This window comes from Podospora pseudocomata, chromosome 3, assembly GCF_035222375.1.
Source record: "Podospora pseudocomata strain CBS 415.72m chromosome 3, whole genome shotgun sequence".
Lineage (NCBI taxonomy): Eukaryota > Fungi > Ascomycota > Sordariomycetes > Sordariales > Podosporaceae > Podospora > Podospora pseudocomata.
Window position 1 is genome coordinate 2,218,200 of NC_085887.1, and position 16,653 is coordinate 2,234,852.

Sequence of the window (16,653 nt, forward strand, 5' to 3'; positions counted from 1 at the left end):
AACCGTCAACTCCAGCCATCAATCAATGTCGTCTTCCAATCCAACTCTTGTTGTTTTCCTGATTATTTTTCCTTTTTACAAGCTGACTCTAAACATCCACGTGTGTGGATAGTCTTTGTTTTGTCGATGCTCCCACCGCATCTTATTATGCTCCCTGTTCTACGAAACGTCCTGATGCTTGCCCTGTCGGGCGGGTATGTTATAATAAACGACGATTTGATCCCACATTTAAGGGTCGTGGGGGATGAAGTTTCCAATGATCAAGCCCGGCCTGGGGAGTGTCAGCAAGACTGAAACGACAACAAAGAAAAGAGAATGTCCACCACATACACTTGGGCGTTGTCCTTTTTTATCCTGAAAGAAAAGCAGCAGTTCACCACCTTTTTCGACGATTTATTGGGGCTCTTGAGTGTGCAGGCTGTCAAAAGGGTGTCGTGGAGCGGATCGAAGGCAATGGTTCCAAACTCTTCCCAATACCGCACAACCGACTCCTCGGTCAGGATCTCGTGAAGTTTAGTCTTGCCCTGTGACGGGATCAGCAACCCAGCCATGCATGCCCCCTTTTGGTCGACCCAACACCTACATTTCTGAGATCCTCCACTGGCACGTCGATGAGCTCGGCCATCTCCTTGTTACCCCTGAAAATCTCCCCTGTTCGACGCCAGCAGCATGCCGGGACCGCCATGCTGGCGAAGACGCGGTCGTACTCCATCAGGGAACTCTCTATCTGCATCTCGTTGATGGTCAGAAACATGTGGTCCCGCCCCTGCATCTTTTCGCGAAACTTTGGCCGGAAACGATCGAGTTGTCGGAGGATCTTTTGTCTCGACCCCGGGCTGACGTGCTCATTGAGATATGTTTGAAGACTCTGGTAGCCTTTGATATAGTTAAACGGTTGGAGGAGTCCAGCCTCGACTTTGGCCGTGAGAACCTGGAGCATGCGGTCATCCGCGTCGGCATTACCGCTGGGATCGGCTGCCTGGAGATAATATTCTCGGGTCTTGTCCTTGGAAACCGCAGCTGATTGTTCCGAATTGGCCGTGGGCAGAGAGGCCCCCGGAGCCGTGGCCGGGGGCGGCATGGAGCTGCTACTGGGAAACCCCGGGATTGGGCGGCCTTGGTTTTGACCATCGGGCGCAGCCACGGGGTCCTCGAATATGTTGGCTCGCAGGTAGTTGTTCAGGACGTCGAACTCACTCGACACCTCATGGGGAACTACAAAGCTGGGGTGATAGTTGTGCATGTCGTGATAATGGCTTTGGGAGGCTAACCAGGAGTCAGGGAAACCGCCGACTGGGAGGGAAGGTTTTCAGCTCCTGGCGTAAGGAACGGACTGGGGGGAGAAGGGGATTTTCAGGCACCTACATTGGTTCATACTGCTACCCAGCGTGCTGCCTTGGAGGCCGGACACCGCCGTGGGTTGCACGAGCTGTAGCTGATTACTCTGGCCTAGCGCAGCAGCAGCATCGAAGGCGGCACTGGCGGCTGATCCTGTCCCGGAGCTCAAGCTCCCATCGAACGAGGCCAGTCTCAAGGCGTCTGCCGCTGTCTGGTTCATGTTGCCGCGGCCCAGGTCTGACTGAGACGCAGACCCGTGCGTAGTAGACGGGGCGACGACACTCTTGGACTTGTTGGACCCCTGATCACGGGGCTCATCATGGCACAGGTGCCCGATATTCCGCTTAACACATCTCGTACATGGTCTCGCCTATTCACAGCACGGCCTGGGGTCAATAACTGCTTAAGCGCTGGGGCCAATGGTTCGCCGCCCCTGTCCTGTCTCATCCCGGCCGCCAGCAAGCAGCAGACGGGAAGACTGGGGACGGGACGTCGACCAGGCGGAAGGGGGATAAGTGTACGTACAAGATCACACGTCATGTGCTGTATGTAGATGAGGGTGGAATCATCCCTGGTTAGCCACTGTAACAACTCGATACATGCATGATGTATGCGTATACAGTATATGGTGTGTAGTGCTCATTGTGAATAGTGGGTATGAGAGGTGAGGTCGTGTATGCGAGCACGCTGCTGCAGGGGCGCTTCTCCTCCACGGAAGCTCTCCGTGGGGGGCAGCTGCCCAGCCAGCAGCCAGCTTCACTTAGATCAAGAAACAAAGGAAAAAAAGAAAAAAAAAAAAAAAAAAAAACCAGAGGTGGCTGGAGACAGGGGTGTGGTGTCCGGCGCACTGGGATAAATGACTTACAGATCGACGGCAGTAGAGGCAGGCTGTAACAAATGGTGTCAGCATACAAACGCCATTCCCGGGGGACCGAAGCCATCGTGGAGCCGGAGGGGTGGTTCGACAAGACTTACCATGACTGACCTTGCGGCGCTTCTTGGGGGTCTGGTGGTGGGTGGTGTGGTGGTTGTGTTGGTTGTGTTGCTGTTGGTCGTCGGTAGAAGGCGCATGGTGATCCTTGGGCTTGGTGTTGCTCTCGGACTTGATGTCCTTGGTCTCATTCCCGGCGATCCTCTCCATGGCTTCGGTTGCCGTCATTGTCTAGTGGACTCTTCTCCCATTGGGTCTCGTGGTTACGCAACGGGCTTCGAGTTCGTTGCTCATTTAAGCAGGGCCGGCGGCTTCTCGCAGCAAGTCGCGACCATTCAATGCCAGTTCCGACGCTATTCTGCTGCTGCTGGCGGTGTCCTGGCGGTCGTCGTGCTTCTCTCTCGGTCTGGGTTCCCCTGTTTTTTTGCGCTCTCTGCGTCGGCCGCGGCTCGTGTGTCGTTCGGTTCGCGAAGCAGTCGTTCGGCTTTGTTGACTCGACACCTCGGCCAGAAGGGTGCGCGCGTTGGCGGGGCAGTATCCGTGATTTGGTGTTATTGAAGCTGGTGGCCACGGGGTCGTTTCTCCGGGCAGCTTGAGGTTGGAAGCATTGCCGGGAGGTGTACGGAGTAAAAGTTGTATGTATGGGAAGGTAGTCGCCGTCGTTCCTAAAAGAAATCCTCTCCACCCGCGGCACCTGCCAGCAGCAGCGTGCTCAATGGGTCCTCTCTGCCGCCCAGAGCGGGACCCGGGCGCGGCGACCGGGGCTCAAGAGGGGCTGAAGTGTGAGCCGAGGGGTAAAGTTTACAGGGGACTCCAGGTGGGCTTAGCGCCGGTCATGGATCACTTACAGCATGAACCCACTGACGGCATGTCGCACGGGCTGCTAACTGGATCCAGTTCATCCTTTGTCGCATTTTGACAGTCATCTCGATTCTGTGCTCAACAATTGGATGGAGATTCAAGATGGTTTTTCATGTCTATAATTCCACCATTATAGTTATTACTACCATCGTAGCCCGTACCTTCCCGGTTCCCGTCCTTTTGCCGGTTCCTGGCCGTACCTTCCTTCCCCTTTCCCACCGGGTACCTACCCCAACTCTCACCGAGTCGTGTGTGTTCTTTCCCTATCCGGCTCTACCAGAGGGCGGAAAGAGTGTCTCAAACTTTCACATGACGAAACCTTCTTCTCGGGTTTCCCTCCCTTTGAATGAATCAGCATCTGACATTGCGGGGATCGGAATGTTTTTCTTGCTGCTTGTTTACCTAATGGCCTACCTAATCATACACACTCACTGACAGGAACTCGGATCATTGTTTTACTCACTGATGTCCGCCTTCCGACACTTTATACTTGGCATTCTGCACGCCCACAGGAAGGGCATTGCTCAAGTCCAATGAAAACCTGTCATATGAGTAGCTTCGACGGCTGCTCTTGTCACGGGATGCTTGGCCCCTTTGGCCGACATAGGCAGTCCGTATGCTGGGAATCGAGATGCATCAAGGGATCGCGATGGGTGTGCAACAGATACGCCACTCGGTGCCTGCGTTGCACGACAGCCATCCAGACGGGACTGTTCTGGCGGTCAGGACCTAGATTCATATTCTAGGCTTCCCATCTTCAGATGAGGACCAAAGGCGAGTTGATCGATCCTTCGATATGCGGGGCACACACGTTGGAGGCGATGGCTGTGATTTGCTCACCAACCAGCTGTTGTTGGATCAGCCAGCCAAGGCAGGCATCGCTGACATTCAACTGTCTGCCTATCCTCAAACCTACCAAGACAAAACTCAAACATGCGCATGAGCCTCAGACAGAGGTCTCGAGTTTGACTCAGCTCAGTTTCGGGACGTCGACTACACCTTCCAATGAAGGTTTGCAGCCGCGATGGCTTCCTCGTCATGGCACGAAGCATCATGCAGCAGACCCGATGTGAGCTTGGCTGAAAGCATTCCGTTCTGTATGAGTTGCGGCTCAATGGGCCCCCTCGACGACCTTGAACCAAGTGAAACACCACCAGCCATTCCGATTCTCTCCGGGAAGCGATCTGGCCTGTCGCTCTCGTGGCCTCATTCAGTGAAATATGCTACCCAACTTACCGACGGCGACGGAAACGATCTTGGAGATGTGCTTCAGTCCGTGCTATTAACCGAGAAACCTGATGACTTGCAACTGGATGTCCAACAGGAAAAAATAGGGTCGGATCTGGAATCCAATTCATCGTCGTCCACCATAGCCCAACAGTGTCGCACCTATCACCAAAGCCTGGTTCCCTCGGACGAAGTGACGGGCAATGACAGCATTCGTCTGCTTCGCCTCGGTAAGGGAAAAGGCTCGGAACCCTTGCACGGTACGCTGGAAACCCGAGAGCTCAAATACTTTCCCGAGTATGAAGCTCTGTCCTACACATGGGCCGATGCCAACGGCCAGGCTAGCCGGACCAAGAAGTTGTATCTGGGGAGGGAATGGGCTGTGTTCCCAATCACCACAAACTGCGACGCTGCTCTTCGTCATGTCCGCCTTCCCAACACTGAACGCTACATCTGGGTCGATACCGTTTGCATCAACCAGTTCGACAACCTTGAACGCTCGCATCAAGTTCAACTCATGCCTATGATCTATGCCACTGCTCAACGTGTGCTTGTTTACCTCGGTGAAGATAAACCGGAACGAAGCATGATCTCGAGACACCTCCCAGTTTTTTCCAAAGTAATGGACTGGAGCCAAAAGTGGGATGACCTGGGACCTATTCTGCAACGCCCCTACTTCTTTCGGAGTTGGATTATACAGGAAATCGCCTCTGCAAAAACAGCCTTGGTGGCCAATGGCGAATCATGGCGGGTATGGCCCGTCTATGACGAGAAGAGCGATGTGAGCCTGTTTCTCCCCTGGATTAAGGAATTCGAAACCCGAAAATACAAGACCTCCAAGCACCTTTTTCAGCTGATTACCGACTGCTGGACCTCACAGACCTACGACCCCCGGGATAAGGTGTTTTCTCTTCTTGGGGTTATCACTGGCGCAGCGGCCGACGGTCTGGTGGCCGATTATACGCTCACCGTTGAGCAGGTGTATGTGCATGCATCCAGTTGAGCACATTTGTTGCTGTTGCTGATGTTGATCACACAATAGATACACAGGCCTCGCTTCGTTTGTACTGAAAAATCATAAGCAGGCCGATCTTCTCAAGTACGCTGCTGGTTATGCCAAATGCCCAGGGCTGCCCTCATGGGTGCCGGACTGGGCTATCCTCTCCCGAAACTGGGACGTCATGGCTCAAATACGCGCCTTTCACTCTTTTGACACTCGAGCCAGTCTGATGAGCGCCCACAAGATCTCTTCTTACAGGACCGAGCACATCCGTGAGCCTTGGTTAATGGACGACGTCAGCAAAGTCATGTTTGCCGGCATCGATATCCACGGTCCTACTGGCTCTCTATTTCTGCCTGGGATGAAAATCACAGATCTCCCCTCTGACCAGTACTCACGCGTTCCGGCCCATCCTACCCTCCAAGTTTTACCCGATCAACCATCATTGCCACCTCCTCACGGCGGCATGACTTGCTTCCGCGGACCTCTCTTCGTGATGGCCATGATGGGACCATCAGATGACACGTCTTGCTTGTCTGTCTGGTTCCTGCATGGCATCAATGCACCCGTCATCCTTCGACAGTCACAATCCGGCAACAGCAGCATCTTTTCCTTCGTCAGCACCTGTCATGTCAGAGTGCAGACGGGCGTGTGCATGTTTCAGGGAACTGCTGAGGAAGAAATGTACAACCCCGACAGCTACACGATCAGTGAGAAGGGCTATACCATCGGATCGGATGCCAAACGCAAGGACAAACAACGCCAATTTCCACCACCCAAGTTTGAGCCCTGGAAGAGATCGGTTTTGACCCGACCACGATTCTTGGAACATTTTGGCACGGATCGAATGGTGTTCGATCGGTGGGGTGACCTTTACTCGACAGCACTCCAAGATGCCACATTGAGAACCTGTGCCGAGTCGCAGCTTGCGAGGTTGCAAGCTCTGGGGGCGCACGCGGAGACGACCTGGACCGAATTCATCCAACGCGAAGTGCCGATCGTCATCCTGTTGCCATCGTTGAGGGGGGTTGATCTGATGGCACCAGTTGTGTTGCTTTTGGAAGACTTGGCGGAGTCACTCAAGCGGATGAAATTATTCTGGGAATCGATCGAGTCCCTTTTGGAAGCAGCCAAGATGCTGGGGAATACGGTTGAGGGCGCCATACGTGATGATTACGGGCGGAGGGCAGCAGAGTTGAAAATAATGAGGGTCAAGATGTTTGAAAAGGAGAAAGGTCGAGAAGCATACGTTGAGGATGGAGAACCTGGACAAGTTTGGTTGAGCCGGAGTGTCAGGCAGCTGTATACCTGTTCGACGGAGAAGAATATGAAGGAGATGGTGTTTAGAATGACGGCAAACTTGGATGAGCGCGTGGGTTTTGCCGTTGACGATGATGGTGGGAGGGAGCAGGAGCAGTCTGAATGGGCAAAGGATGGGATACCGTGTCCGGTGTGGTATATGATCAGGCTAGGGTACCACAGTTGGTGGCTGGATATGAGAAAAGACCAGCTGGAGCGTGGTAGGGGCTTTTTGAATGATTTGATAAATGGGCGCGGGGGGGATTGGAAGAGAACAGACCTGATGACGATGTTGGCTGGGGGGGAGGAGTTGCCTGCTAAGACACCAAGGGAGCCTGGGGATGAGGAAGGGATGAGTGTGAATGAGGCTAATCTTGCGGAGACGAGGACGATGAGGGATGTGTTTGGGGAGGCGGAGATGGAGGTGAAGTTGACGATTATGGCGGTGAAGATTTTGATGGAGAAGAGGAAGGAGTATGCGAGGTTGATGAAGGGGGAGTGGAAGAAGATTGTGATTGTTTAAGCTATGGAATAGCTAAGGCAAAAGGCTCACCGGCCAACCCTCTCGTTTCTTATGTTGGGGAGGGGTGACTCGGTTACGAAAATCTTGACGTGCAAGATCTTACTCCGGATATAGATCGAATCGAGAAGGCTGTTGGGCCCAATCCTTCGATTGGGAGCAGCTCCAATACTCGTCCCACTAAGGACCGGAGGGCCAATATGGCGAGAGTGAGTATTCGGAGCTGTTAAAAGGTGGGTGCGGAAGGTGGTGTATATACTGTAGTTGCTCCCTCCTTTCTCTGACGAAACATCGGTTTCGGGGCAGGATGCCTGACTGGTAACAGATACGATAGCTAACTATCATCAAGTCGCAAATTTGAGCAGTCACCCTCCATCAGGTGTGTATTCAAAGATGAACACAGTTCTGGGACCCCCATTTTCGATGTTGACACAGCCCTGACCCTCACCACTTTCTGCCCGTCTACATTCCCTTCTGCTCTCCCCCAGCAAGCCTCCCCAACCTCTTCTCCCTCCACCACCACGCATCCAGCATCGCAACTCCCGGGCCCCCCATCACACCAGCCAAAGCAACAACCGCCAAACCTCTAATCAACTCCCCCAACTCAACCGCCCCCGCAGCCCACACATCAACCATCAACCCCAAACTCCAAACCAACAAGCCCCCAAACGAACAGAGCAAATCATACTGCAAAAGCCCCCTCATGCTCATCACAAACTCCCTCTTCGCCATGGTCACCGGCACAAAAACCTCCCAGAGGGAGAATCCGCTGTGGAGTATCACGTACCACCAAACCACCATGCTGATCCCCGCAACAACCAAACTCAACGCCCCCTTCCCAACCAACTTACTCCCCTTTACCCATTCTGTTGGGATTGTTTTGGAAAGAATGGTATTTGCGAGGCCGATCCAAATAGGGGCGGGCTGCCACAGCCAGGTGTAGTAGTGTCTTTGGTCGAGACTGTGGGGGAAGAACATGTGGTATACCCAGGCGTAATGCAGCGCCACTAGAAGGGGTAGCAAAAAGGGGATGTATTCCTCTTTTAGGAGCCTTTTTCGGGGCTCGAGGGCGAGGATGCTGGTGCTGGGGGAGAATGTGAAGTGCAGCCAGCAGTACAGCGGGGCAAGGACACCGAGGCCGAGGATCTGGGAGGCGAAGTTCCATGCTGTGGCTAGGTAGGCTGCTGTGTAGGCGTTGCCGTCGCGGAACGACTCTAGCAGTAAAACGAGGTAGACTGGCCCGAGGTCGACGAGGAAGAAGAGCATTTGATGCCAGGCTAGGGGGTCTATGGATAGGGTGCTGGGCGCGAAGATTACACTTATGGGGCGGAAGAGGTCGTTGGCGGGTTTCCAGGGGAAGATACCCTCCAGAACTGGGACTGGGCCGGAGGGGTGGGGGATGAACCCCTTTTCCAAAATGGGCGGGACGAGCTCGACGAGGGTGTCGCGGTCGAATCTCTTGTTGCAAAAGTAGGAGAGGTAGAGGAGGGGCAGGGCGAGGACGCCACGGCCTAGGCGGGAGGAGAGGAGGAGGGTGAGGGTGCCCATTTTGAATATTGGTTGTGAGGGTTAGTAGAGAAGGGGATAATGGGAGAGTGGTGGAGGGGTGGAGGGGTGGGCGGTGTTCATATGTTGGTCGTAGTGATGGTGGGGGACACAAATGGTTTTTAGAGGTTGGGGATGTTGGGCTGTTTGCCAACTGCATAATCGCCAAAAGCAACCCTTTTATAGGCTGGGTTACCGGGACAGTGGACCGGAACACCTAGATAGGAATCAACTTATCAGGCTGTGAACATGGCGGCATTCGGAGGTTGCAATGAATGCCGACTTTCAACGGGGGAGATATTGTCTCCGCCCAACTGTTCGAGGAAGGAGATCAAATAAGGAAGGCCAGTTTCCTGGTGCCCCGCTGGGCTTACTGATGCCTCATGCAGGATACATATCTAACCGCTGATGTGATAGCTTCGAGCAGCTAAAACGCCGTCTCATGCTAATGCTATGTTGCTGTCCCAGAAATCAAAAACCCAACTCCAACGCCACCTAGTCCAGGGAACCCTACAGATGAGGAACCCCAGCGCTCTGCATGATCAGATTCACGATGCTCAAAAACCCTTCTCCCAAAATGAAACCCTACGTAATCACAGTCAGCATCTTTCATCAAACCCACACCTCATCCAAGATGCAGAGAAACTCACAGAAGCCAACACAATCAACGGTGTATCCTGCCACCCCTTGTACGACCTCCACCACCAGCTCAACAACCCACCGATTGTCCTCGCCAGTGTAAACGACGGCACATTGTACATCCCCACAGCAACCGCAATCCCGCCTGGAACCAGCGCCTGCAGTCGTTTGGTTCGAGTCATCGAGGTGCGAGCCGCTGTCGTGACGGCAAACAACAAAGCTGCACCCACAGCCCACTCCTTCGCCATCGGAGGCAGTCCCTCACCCGTCACCAGCCTGGCAGTAAAGATCCAGACGTAGCCAGTAGGCACTTGGAACAAGTCTCCTGGGATAGTGTAAACTGAAGTGTAGAGCTGGTAGATGAACGCGCTTGCCACAGCTCCGGCAGTAGCACCGATGACTTGTCCCCAGAACTGAGCCTTGGGGGCTGCTCCGAGTAAATGGCCGGTCTTGAGATCCTGCATCAGATCGCCGGCCTGAAGAGCGCCCTGTATTGCCTGTTAGTTAGATCCAAAGAATGTGTGAGCATCAACATACCGCCTCAGACACAGCTCCAGCAACCAAATTGATCAGGACACTCGACTTGTTCGACTGCGGAATGATGAACGCGAAGAACAGCTGAGCAAGCTTGCTAATCCCCGAAACCGGGTTCAAGTCCGTCTCACCAAGAGCCCTCACTCCCATGATACTCAGCACTAGTGCCATAAACACCGCCGTAATAGTAGCATAAAGCGGCACCAAGTCTCCAAAAACATAGCGAATGCATCCAACGCAAAAGATGATCGAGGCAGCAAGCCCAATGCTCACTACCTTGTTGCTGATCTGCTGGTCAGGAGGCGCATCATCATGTTCCTTCTCCTCCTCAATCTCAGCAAGCAACGGGCCTCCATCTTCCGACTCGGAAGAAGAGTCGGTCCTAGGCAGAGAGGCATACCCCTGGCGTCCTCCCGGCAGCAAATTCCTGACGCTCTTTGGCAACACCCCCTTCATCCGAGGCCAGTACAACCTCACCGACCTGAAAGCCAAATACCCCAAGCTCACCACGGAGTCAGCAAGCATAATAGCCAACGAAACCCAAACGATCCACCCCTTACTCCCATGCTCCCAATCCGACACCGGTCCCGGAGCCCATCCCTTGTTCTTTGCCAGCGGTGACAAAACCCCCCATCCCACCACCGCACCAAGAAGCATATGCAACGTCGTCGCTGGACCCATGATAATTCCCTGTCCCACATACGCCAAACTCGGGTTGAGTGTCCAAAGCCACGTGCTCGCCGCGACACTTCCAAAGATGGGAATGTTCCTCAACACAGGCAAAAAATACGTCGCAAAAGTCGAGATGCCGGAAAGCAAAAAGCATACAATCAACAGTCTCACATTCCTCTTCCACCCCTCGGATTTCTTGTTATCCTCCTCCTCCCCATCCCTCACCTCCTCCCCCCCATAAAAACTCTCATCATCCCCAACCAAACTCGCAAACCCATGGGGGTTTTTCTTCTCCCCGCCCGCCTCCTCCACCCCCTTCGTCTGCCCATGCAGCACACTGATCAAAACCGCCGTGCTAAACCCACTCGGAAACTTCAGCTGCTCCCTAATCAGCACCTGCCTCCTCAACGGCACCGCAAAAACAACCCCAAAAAAACACAACCCCACCCCCCAAACACACCCCCTCCACAACCCCATCCTCACCGGCCCCATTTCTTCTTCCCTGAGCAAATACTCCATCGCAGGAACAACACCAACAAACCCGCACCCCAAAGGCATGATCGCCATGCTCCCCGCCACAGTCTGAACAAGCACGTTTTCCACCGGACTGAACGGCAGGTCCCCTAATCGATCCCTCAACAACCTAAAGATCCCGAAACCGAGGAGGGAGGCGGGCATGGTCATTGTTGATACCCAGCCTGTCTGCAGGCCAAAGTACATGTTGCTGAAGCAGATTATCAGACCCACGAGGAGGCCCACCGCCAGCGCGCGGGGGGTGAAATGGCTGCCACGAATGATTTTTCGTTTTCGAGGCGAAGGGGAGGGGGAGGGGGAAGGGGTCAAAAGGGGGGAGGTATCATTCGGGTCGTCATGAACCACCGCTGGGATCGCCAGGCCGGACGCTGCCGAAGAAGAAGAAGAAGAAGAGGAGGAGGAGGAGAAGGGGGTGAGTGATGAGGACCGTTTGCGCACCCCTCCCCCATCATCGACAGGAGTGGTTATTGAGCCTGCCATTTTGGCGTGATGAAAATCAAATGATGAGATGAAAGGGGATGAAGAACAGATGTGAGGCTTACATCAAGACTGCCTGGCGGATTAATGATAAACAATGATGAAGACGATGCTAAATAATGAACTGTTTTGAGTGAGAGAGAGAGAGAGAGAAAGTGAGAGAGAGAGAGAGAGCGCAAGAGAGAGAGAGAGAGTGTGTGTGTATGAAACAATCAATTGATAACACAACACACACCCGCTGAGGCACGCCACCGCTTAGTGACCAATAGGCCGCTAACCCCATCAGGAGCGGGTAAAATGCACACCCGCTAACCAATTGCAGCGTGACCACTAACACTAACACGCACACCAATCCCGGTGCTGCCTGACGTGTTCACCAGCTAGTTACGGAGTAGTGCAACTGATGAATAAATAAAATCATAGGCAGGTTCGGGTTCTTCTCGAGATTGACTGACATGTTCAAGCAGGACTCGCAGTCACACTCTCCTCCCCCCAAGAACAATTGACACCGGCCATATCCGTACCTCAAAGGCAAATTAATAGGCATTTTAAACATCTTTAAAGGTTTCTTGACTGTCTTCAAAGGCCTGTCAACTCTCTTTTAAGGTCTTATAGTTCTTTGCAAGGACTATGGACTTATGTTTAAAGGCCTATTAACTGTCTTTAAAGGCCCATAAATTGTCTTTAAAGGCATACCTTACCACATGATAATAGGTTTAACCAGACATTAGCGGGGAACAATCACAATCAAGCACCACTTTTATCACCATATGCCTCACTCACTCAAAAGCACCAGACAACAAAAAAACATAAATCTGCTCCCTACCCATTGCTTTCTCAACGCCTTATACCCCCAACGCCCCCCCTTATCTCTTTCCTAATACATAAATTATCACAATAAACCAAAGCCAAGCAAAAATATCACCATCAACTCAATACGCTGTTCACCCCCCTATCCACACGCTATCTTCCACCCCCTACACACTCTACTCGGTAGTATCCATCTTTTCCCCCTCCCCTTCCCCCTCCCCCTCCGTAACCCCCACCAATTTCTCCTCCTTCACCCTCCTCGCCTCGGCCCTCCTCTCCTCCTTCCAGGCCTCAATCCTCTCCTTCAGCTCCGTATGCGGCACCACATCCTCGATACTCATCGGCTGCCTCGTGTACGGATCCTTCGGATCGCTCAACAAATGCTGCACGATCGTGCTCCGGTCCACCACGTGCCTCGACGGCAACCAAACCGGATCATCCATCAGACTCCCCATGATCGGGTCCTCAAACTCGGCCGGCGCGTCGTCAAAGTCAATCTCGGCCTGCTCCAATATCTCCTTGGCCTTTCTGAACTTCTCACACAGCCTCTCCCACGCCTGGACCTCGTGCTCATCTTTCAGATGCTTCCCCCTAAGGATTTGGGCAGTCTGCCTCATTGTCGAGTCGCGGTAAGAGCGGCCATCTCCCGCGACCGCCTCGACAAAGGCGGGGGAGGAGCCGAGGTTGAGGTAAATGTCCGCAATTTCGGGCAGCAGGGTTTTGGGAGAAAAGTGGTACTTCTCGGGATTGTCGACGCGCAAGTTCTTGGACTTGGGACCCGTCAACATGTCGAGGTTGTAGTCCAGCATGCCCGCCAGACGCTGGACAATCTCTGGCATCGTGAACGCTTCGCTCAGAGTCTTGGTAAACAGCCTCATCATGCCGACTGTCTCATTGGCAAGCTGCATGAACGACGTGGCCCTGTTCTCGGCCTCACGCAGCTCCTCTTCCAGCCTCTCCCGGTCCTGCTGCGACAGGTTTGGATTCTTCAAATCGAGCTGAAACTGGTGGATTTTGGGGAACTTCCCCAAGCCCTCATCAAGAACATACGTAGCGTCGTTCATCAAAAGGTTGACAAAGCGTACGAAGAACGACCGGTTAGACCTACCACTGGTCAGTATGACGATCAGCCTCGACCGAAAGAGAGGAAAACTCACTTGCTAGACTGCACCAGCTGCTGCCTGTAATGGTCGTTGACCCACACACACTTGATGATCTGAAAGATCTCGTACCGAATGTTGAACTTGTCGTAGAACCCATTCTCGGTAAGCTCGCACTCAATGTAAAACTTCATAACCGCATGGAGCAGGTACTGGTTCGCAAACTTGGTGCTCGTCATCAGCTCGCCCAAGAACCCCTTGCTGAGATGATACCTAGGCCATGTCCCCTGGTACAAGAGCGTGATCAACGACGATTTCAAGTACGGGTTCTTGACGTACTCGGACGACTCCAAAAAGGTGATGCAGAGCGCAATCAGCTCGTCCCCGACCGCATTGACAATAACCTGCGGCACCTCTCGGAAGACAAACTTGAAGTTGTCCACAACATCCTGCAACGCGTACTCGGGAAGGCACTGGAATGCCTCAGGCTGGTTGGCTGGCAGCGGGAGCGTGAGCTGCTTCTCCGGCGTGTACTCCGTCCCGCTGGCAACGCGCAAAAGCCAGACCGTGACATAGCGCATAAACAGCAGCGACCGGGCCTGCATCTTTTGCTCCAGCGATACGCCAGAGATGCACATTCTAAGAGACATGGAGGCTTCCAATATGGCCGTATACCGTTTCAGAGCATCATCCAACCGCCGAAGCTCAGAAGGCCGGTTGATCACCTTGGGACGCTCGGCCTCCATCAGGGCAATGTTCTTTTCGAAGTGCTTAATCTCCCTGTCCAGCGTCTTGATCTTGGCATTGGTTGCCTCGCTTCCGTAGTGGTGAGCCGCGAGTGTCAAAAAGAACACCTCGGTGATGAAGTTGTTTTCGCCCTCCAGCTTGGTCGAGTAAAACTTGTCCGACTGGGCCTGGTCGGCATTGAGCTTGGTCTCGTCCTTGATATCAATCCTTGGATTTCTCCGAAAGTAGTTGATATCGATGCGGCTGACTTTGGAGAATGTGCTGTCCATGAATGGCTCGCAGAGGTAGTCCAGAATGACGGTGACATTGATCATGAAGCCGTCCGAGGACACTTCCCTGGGATCATGCTGCATGGCTCTTCGTTTGTGGTTGACGTTCATGATGTAGGCGAACCAATCCAGGACCTTGTTCCGTGTCTGGTTGCTGGCGCGAATAAAGGCATTAATGATATCTCTGAGGTCGGCTTGGTGTGTGTTGAGGGTCATTTGCAGGGCGCTCTGAGACGTCGCGATATGTCTGGGGTCCATGGTGCGAGGCCCAGCAAAGTACACAGCAGCAACCTCTGGCTGCAGGGGCGATATCCTGAAGAAGGGGCCCAGAAGGGTGTTCTTCTCGATGCCCGGTGCCGATTGCGCCATCTGGAAGCACGGGTGAGCTGCCAGTTCATTCAGAAGTGGTGCATATCTGGCATATGTTTTCAGGGCCTAATAATGTCAGCACAATCTTTTCAACCGTGCTCGTCTCGATTCACTTACATTAACATAAGGCTTGTAATCATCATTCATGGTCATCGTAGAGAGCTTGCTGCTGATATCAACCATGGCCTTGGTGAACAGCGGCGCAATGGTATCATCCTCATCGAATCGAGACACGGCCTCCCCGATGAAGTCCATACATAGCCCACTCTCGTTCTCAACCTCCTTCAAGAGATACGGAACGAGTGTGTCGTGCACGGGGCTCGATTCCCGACTTCACGCCCACAAAAGTCAGCATACCAAACAAAAAGCTGACCCGTTTTTGACAGAAAATACCTGAACAGTTCCGGCATCGTCAACGAAAAGATGCAGTTGCTAAAGCACAATCGTCTCGCCTCCTTCAACAAGGCCTCCTTCTGGGGGGTTGGGTTCCTCAGCGCCTTAAGCGTCCGGACTACCCGCTTCCAGCAAGTCAGCAGGTACTCAAACAGTGGCTTGTCCTTTGGGTACTCTGTGGCCGCCTCCATGATGGCCTCCTCCAGCCGGTCCTGGGACAGCTTCAGAGGGGCCACCTCTTCTGTGAGGTCCTGGCTCAGGTTGGGCAAGAATGTCAACTTGTGGCCGTGGGCATCTTTTGTGCGTGCAGCATCCACCGTCATGCGGAAGATGGACCCCAGGATTCGGTCGGCATAGTCTTCGAAGGATTCCTGAGCTGGTGTCTGTTTCCGTGGTGGAGCTGGGGCTCCTGATGGTGAACCTTCCAGCTCCGAGGCCCGTCTTTTAGATCCCAGCTCTTCCCCGGGTATGCTGTTGACGGCCTTGTCTTTTGGGGCGGTTGCGGAGGACGGCGAAGGGGTGATGTTGATTTGTGATCGGTTCGCGATGGGAACGATGGGGGCTGCCTTCTCAGGCACGGGTGTCCCACTGGTTGGTGAGCCACCGGTTGGTGATGTGGCCGATGGGCTGTTTGCTCCCGAGCCAGCCGCGCTGCCCGGCCCCCCGCCGAGCTTCTCGAGTCTTCGGCGACGGATTGCCTCCATGGTTTCTCGGTCGGGCGCATCAGGCAGTGTTGACGCCGGGGCTGGTGGCGGGGCCGGGGCCGGGGCCGGGGCCGCTGGCGGCTGCTGTTCTTCAGTAGGATCCATCGTGATGATTCGGCAGTCTTATTCGGCCGAGCGGGCGGTGCTGGAAAAGTCTAGGAATTGACAGCAGAAGCAGACAGATAATAAAAAAACAAAAAAAGACTCTGTAAGGAATGCAGAGAGAAGATTTAACGGCAGCCACCAACACACTAGAACTTTTGCCTTGAAAGCCAAAAACCTTGGAAGTCGCCTGAAGCTCCAGAGTAAATATGGCGGGGTCGGAACTCAGCTCACGTTGGGGGGGTTGCGCTAACAGCTGGAGCCTAAAGACAGCCTGGACAAAGTATTCTTGGGACGAAAATGCCCTGTCATTGACTTGTGCCCGCCGCTGCTTTGGGCGCTGTGTGCGCTGGAAGCTCGAAGAAGACGTCTTTTCCGCCTTTTAAGAGAGAGCTGATGGTAGGCATTACTAATCTAACCTTATCCTTATCTTATCGTTATCGTTGCCTAGAGGGCATCACCACTTCGACATAGGTAGACTATAGCATGTTTCTTTCTTCTTTCTATTCTTCAAGCTTCATCCTCCTTCATTATTAGTTGCTCGTCTATTTTTGTTGTTTCTACATGAAGAGACCTGTCCAC

The 16,653-nt window shown here is 53.5% G+C and overlaps 5 protein-coding genes across 5 annotated transcripts; 1 reads left to right on the forward strand and 4 right to left on the reverse strand.

Moving 5' to 3' along the window:
- Positions 1 to 228: 228 nt before the first annotated feature.
- On the reverse strand, positions 229 to 3,215 carry RDS2 (Transcription factor; the record flags this gene model as incomplete). Its single annotated transcript, XM_062888927.1, has 7 exons — positions 3,118 to 3,215; positions 2,314 to 3,044; positions 2,204 to 2,226; positions 1,366 to 1,708; positions 584 to 1,293; positions 331 to 524; positions 229 to 271 (listed from the first exon to the last, which is right to left on the reverse strand). Exons 2-7 carry the CDS (start codon positions 2,495 to 2,497, stop codon positions 229 to 231), a joined length of 1,497 nt encoding a protein of 498 aa, XP_062744857.1. The 5' UTR covers positions 2,498 to 3,044; positions 3,118 to 3,215.
- On the forward strand, positions 3,056 to 8,735 carry QC762_306350 (uncharacterized protein). The gene is made up of 2 exons (XM_062888928.1): positions 3,056 to 5,338; positions 5,400 to 8,735. The coding sequence occupies exons 1-2, from the start codon at positions 4,155 to 4,157 to the stop codon at positions 7,177 to 7,179; spliced, it is 2,964 nt and encodes a 987-aa protein (XP_062744858.1). The 5' UTR covers positions 3,056 to 4,154; the 3' UTR covers positions 7,180 to 8,735.
- On the reverse strand, positions 7,639 to 8,724 carry QC762_306360 (uncharacterized protein; the record flags this gene model as incomplete). Its single annotated transcript, XM_062888929.1, has 1 exon — positions 7,639 to 8,724. The coding sequence occupies one exon, from the start codon at positions 8,722 to 8,724 to the stop codon at positions 7,639 to 7,641; it is 1,086 nt and encodes a 361-aa protein (XP_062744859.1).
- A 496-nt stretch (positions 8,736 to 9,231) lies between the features above and the next one.
- Positions 9,232 to 11,715, reverse strand: OPT8_2 (OPT superfamily; the record flags this gene model as incomplete). The annotated part of the gene is made up of 3 exons (XM_062888930.1): positions 9,898 to 11,715; positions 9,372 to 9,848; positions 9,232 to 9,306 (listed from the first exon to the last, which is right to left on the reverse strand). Exons 1-3 carry the CDS (start codon positions 11,578 to 11,580, stop codon positions 9,232 to 9,234), a joined length of 2,235 nt encoding a protein of 744 aa, XP_062744860.1. The 5' UTR covers positions 11,581 to 11,715.
- A 616-nt stretch (positions 11,716 to 12,331) lies between these two features.
- UFD2 (Ubiquitin conjugation factor E4) lies at positions 12,332 to 16,074 on the reverse strand (the record flags this gene model as incomplete). The annotated part of the gene is made up of 4 exons (XM_062888931.1): positions 12,332 to 13,491; positions 13,545 to 14,938; positions 14,990 to 15,203; positions 15,266 to 16,074. 4 exons carry the CDS (start codon positions 16,072 to 16,074, stop codon positions 12,564 to 12,566), a joined length of 3,345 nt encoding a protein of 1,114 aa, XP_062744861.1. The 3' UTR covers positions 12,332 to 12,563.
- Positions 16,075 to 16,653: the final 579 nt, after the last annotated feature.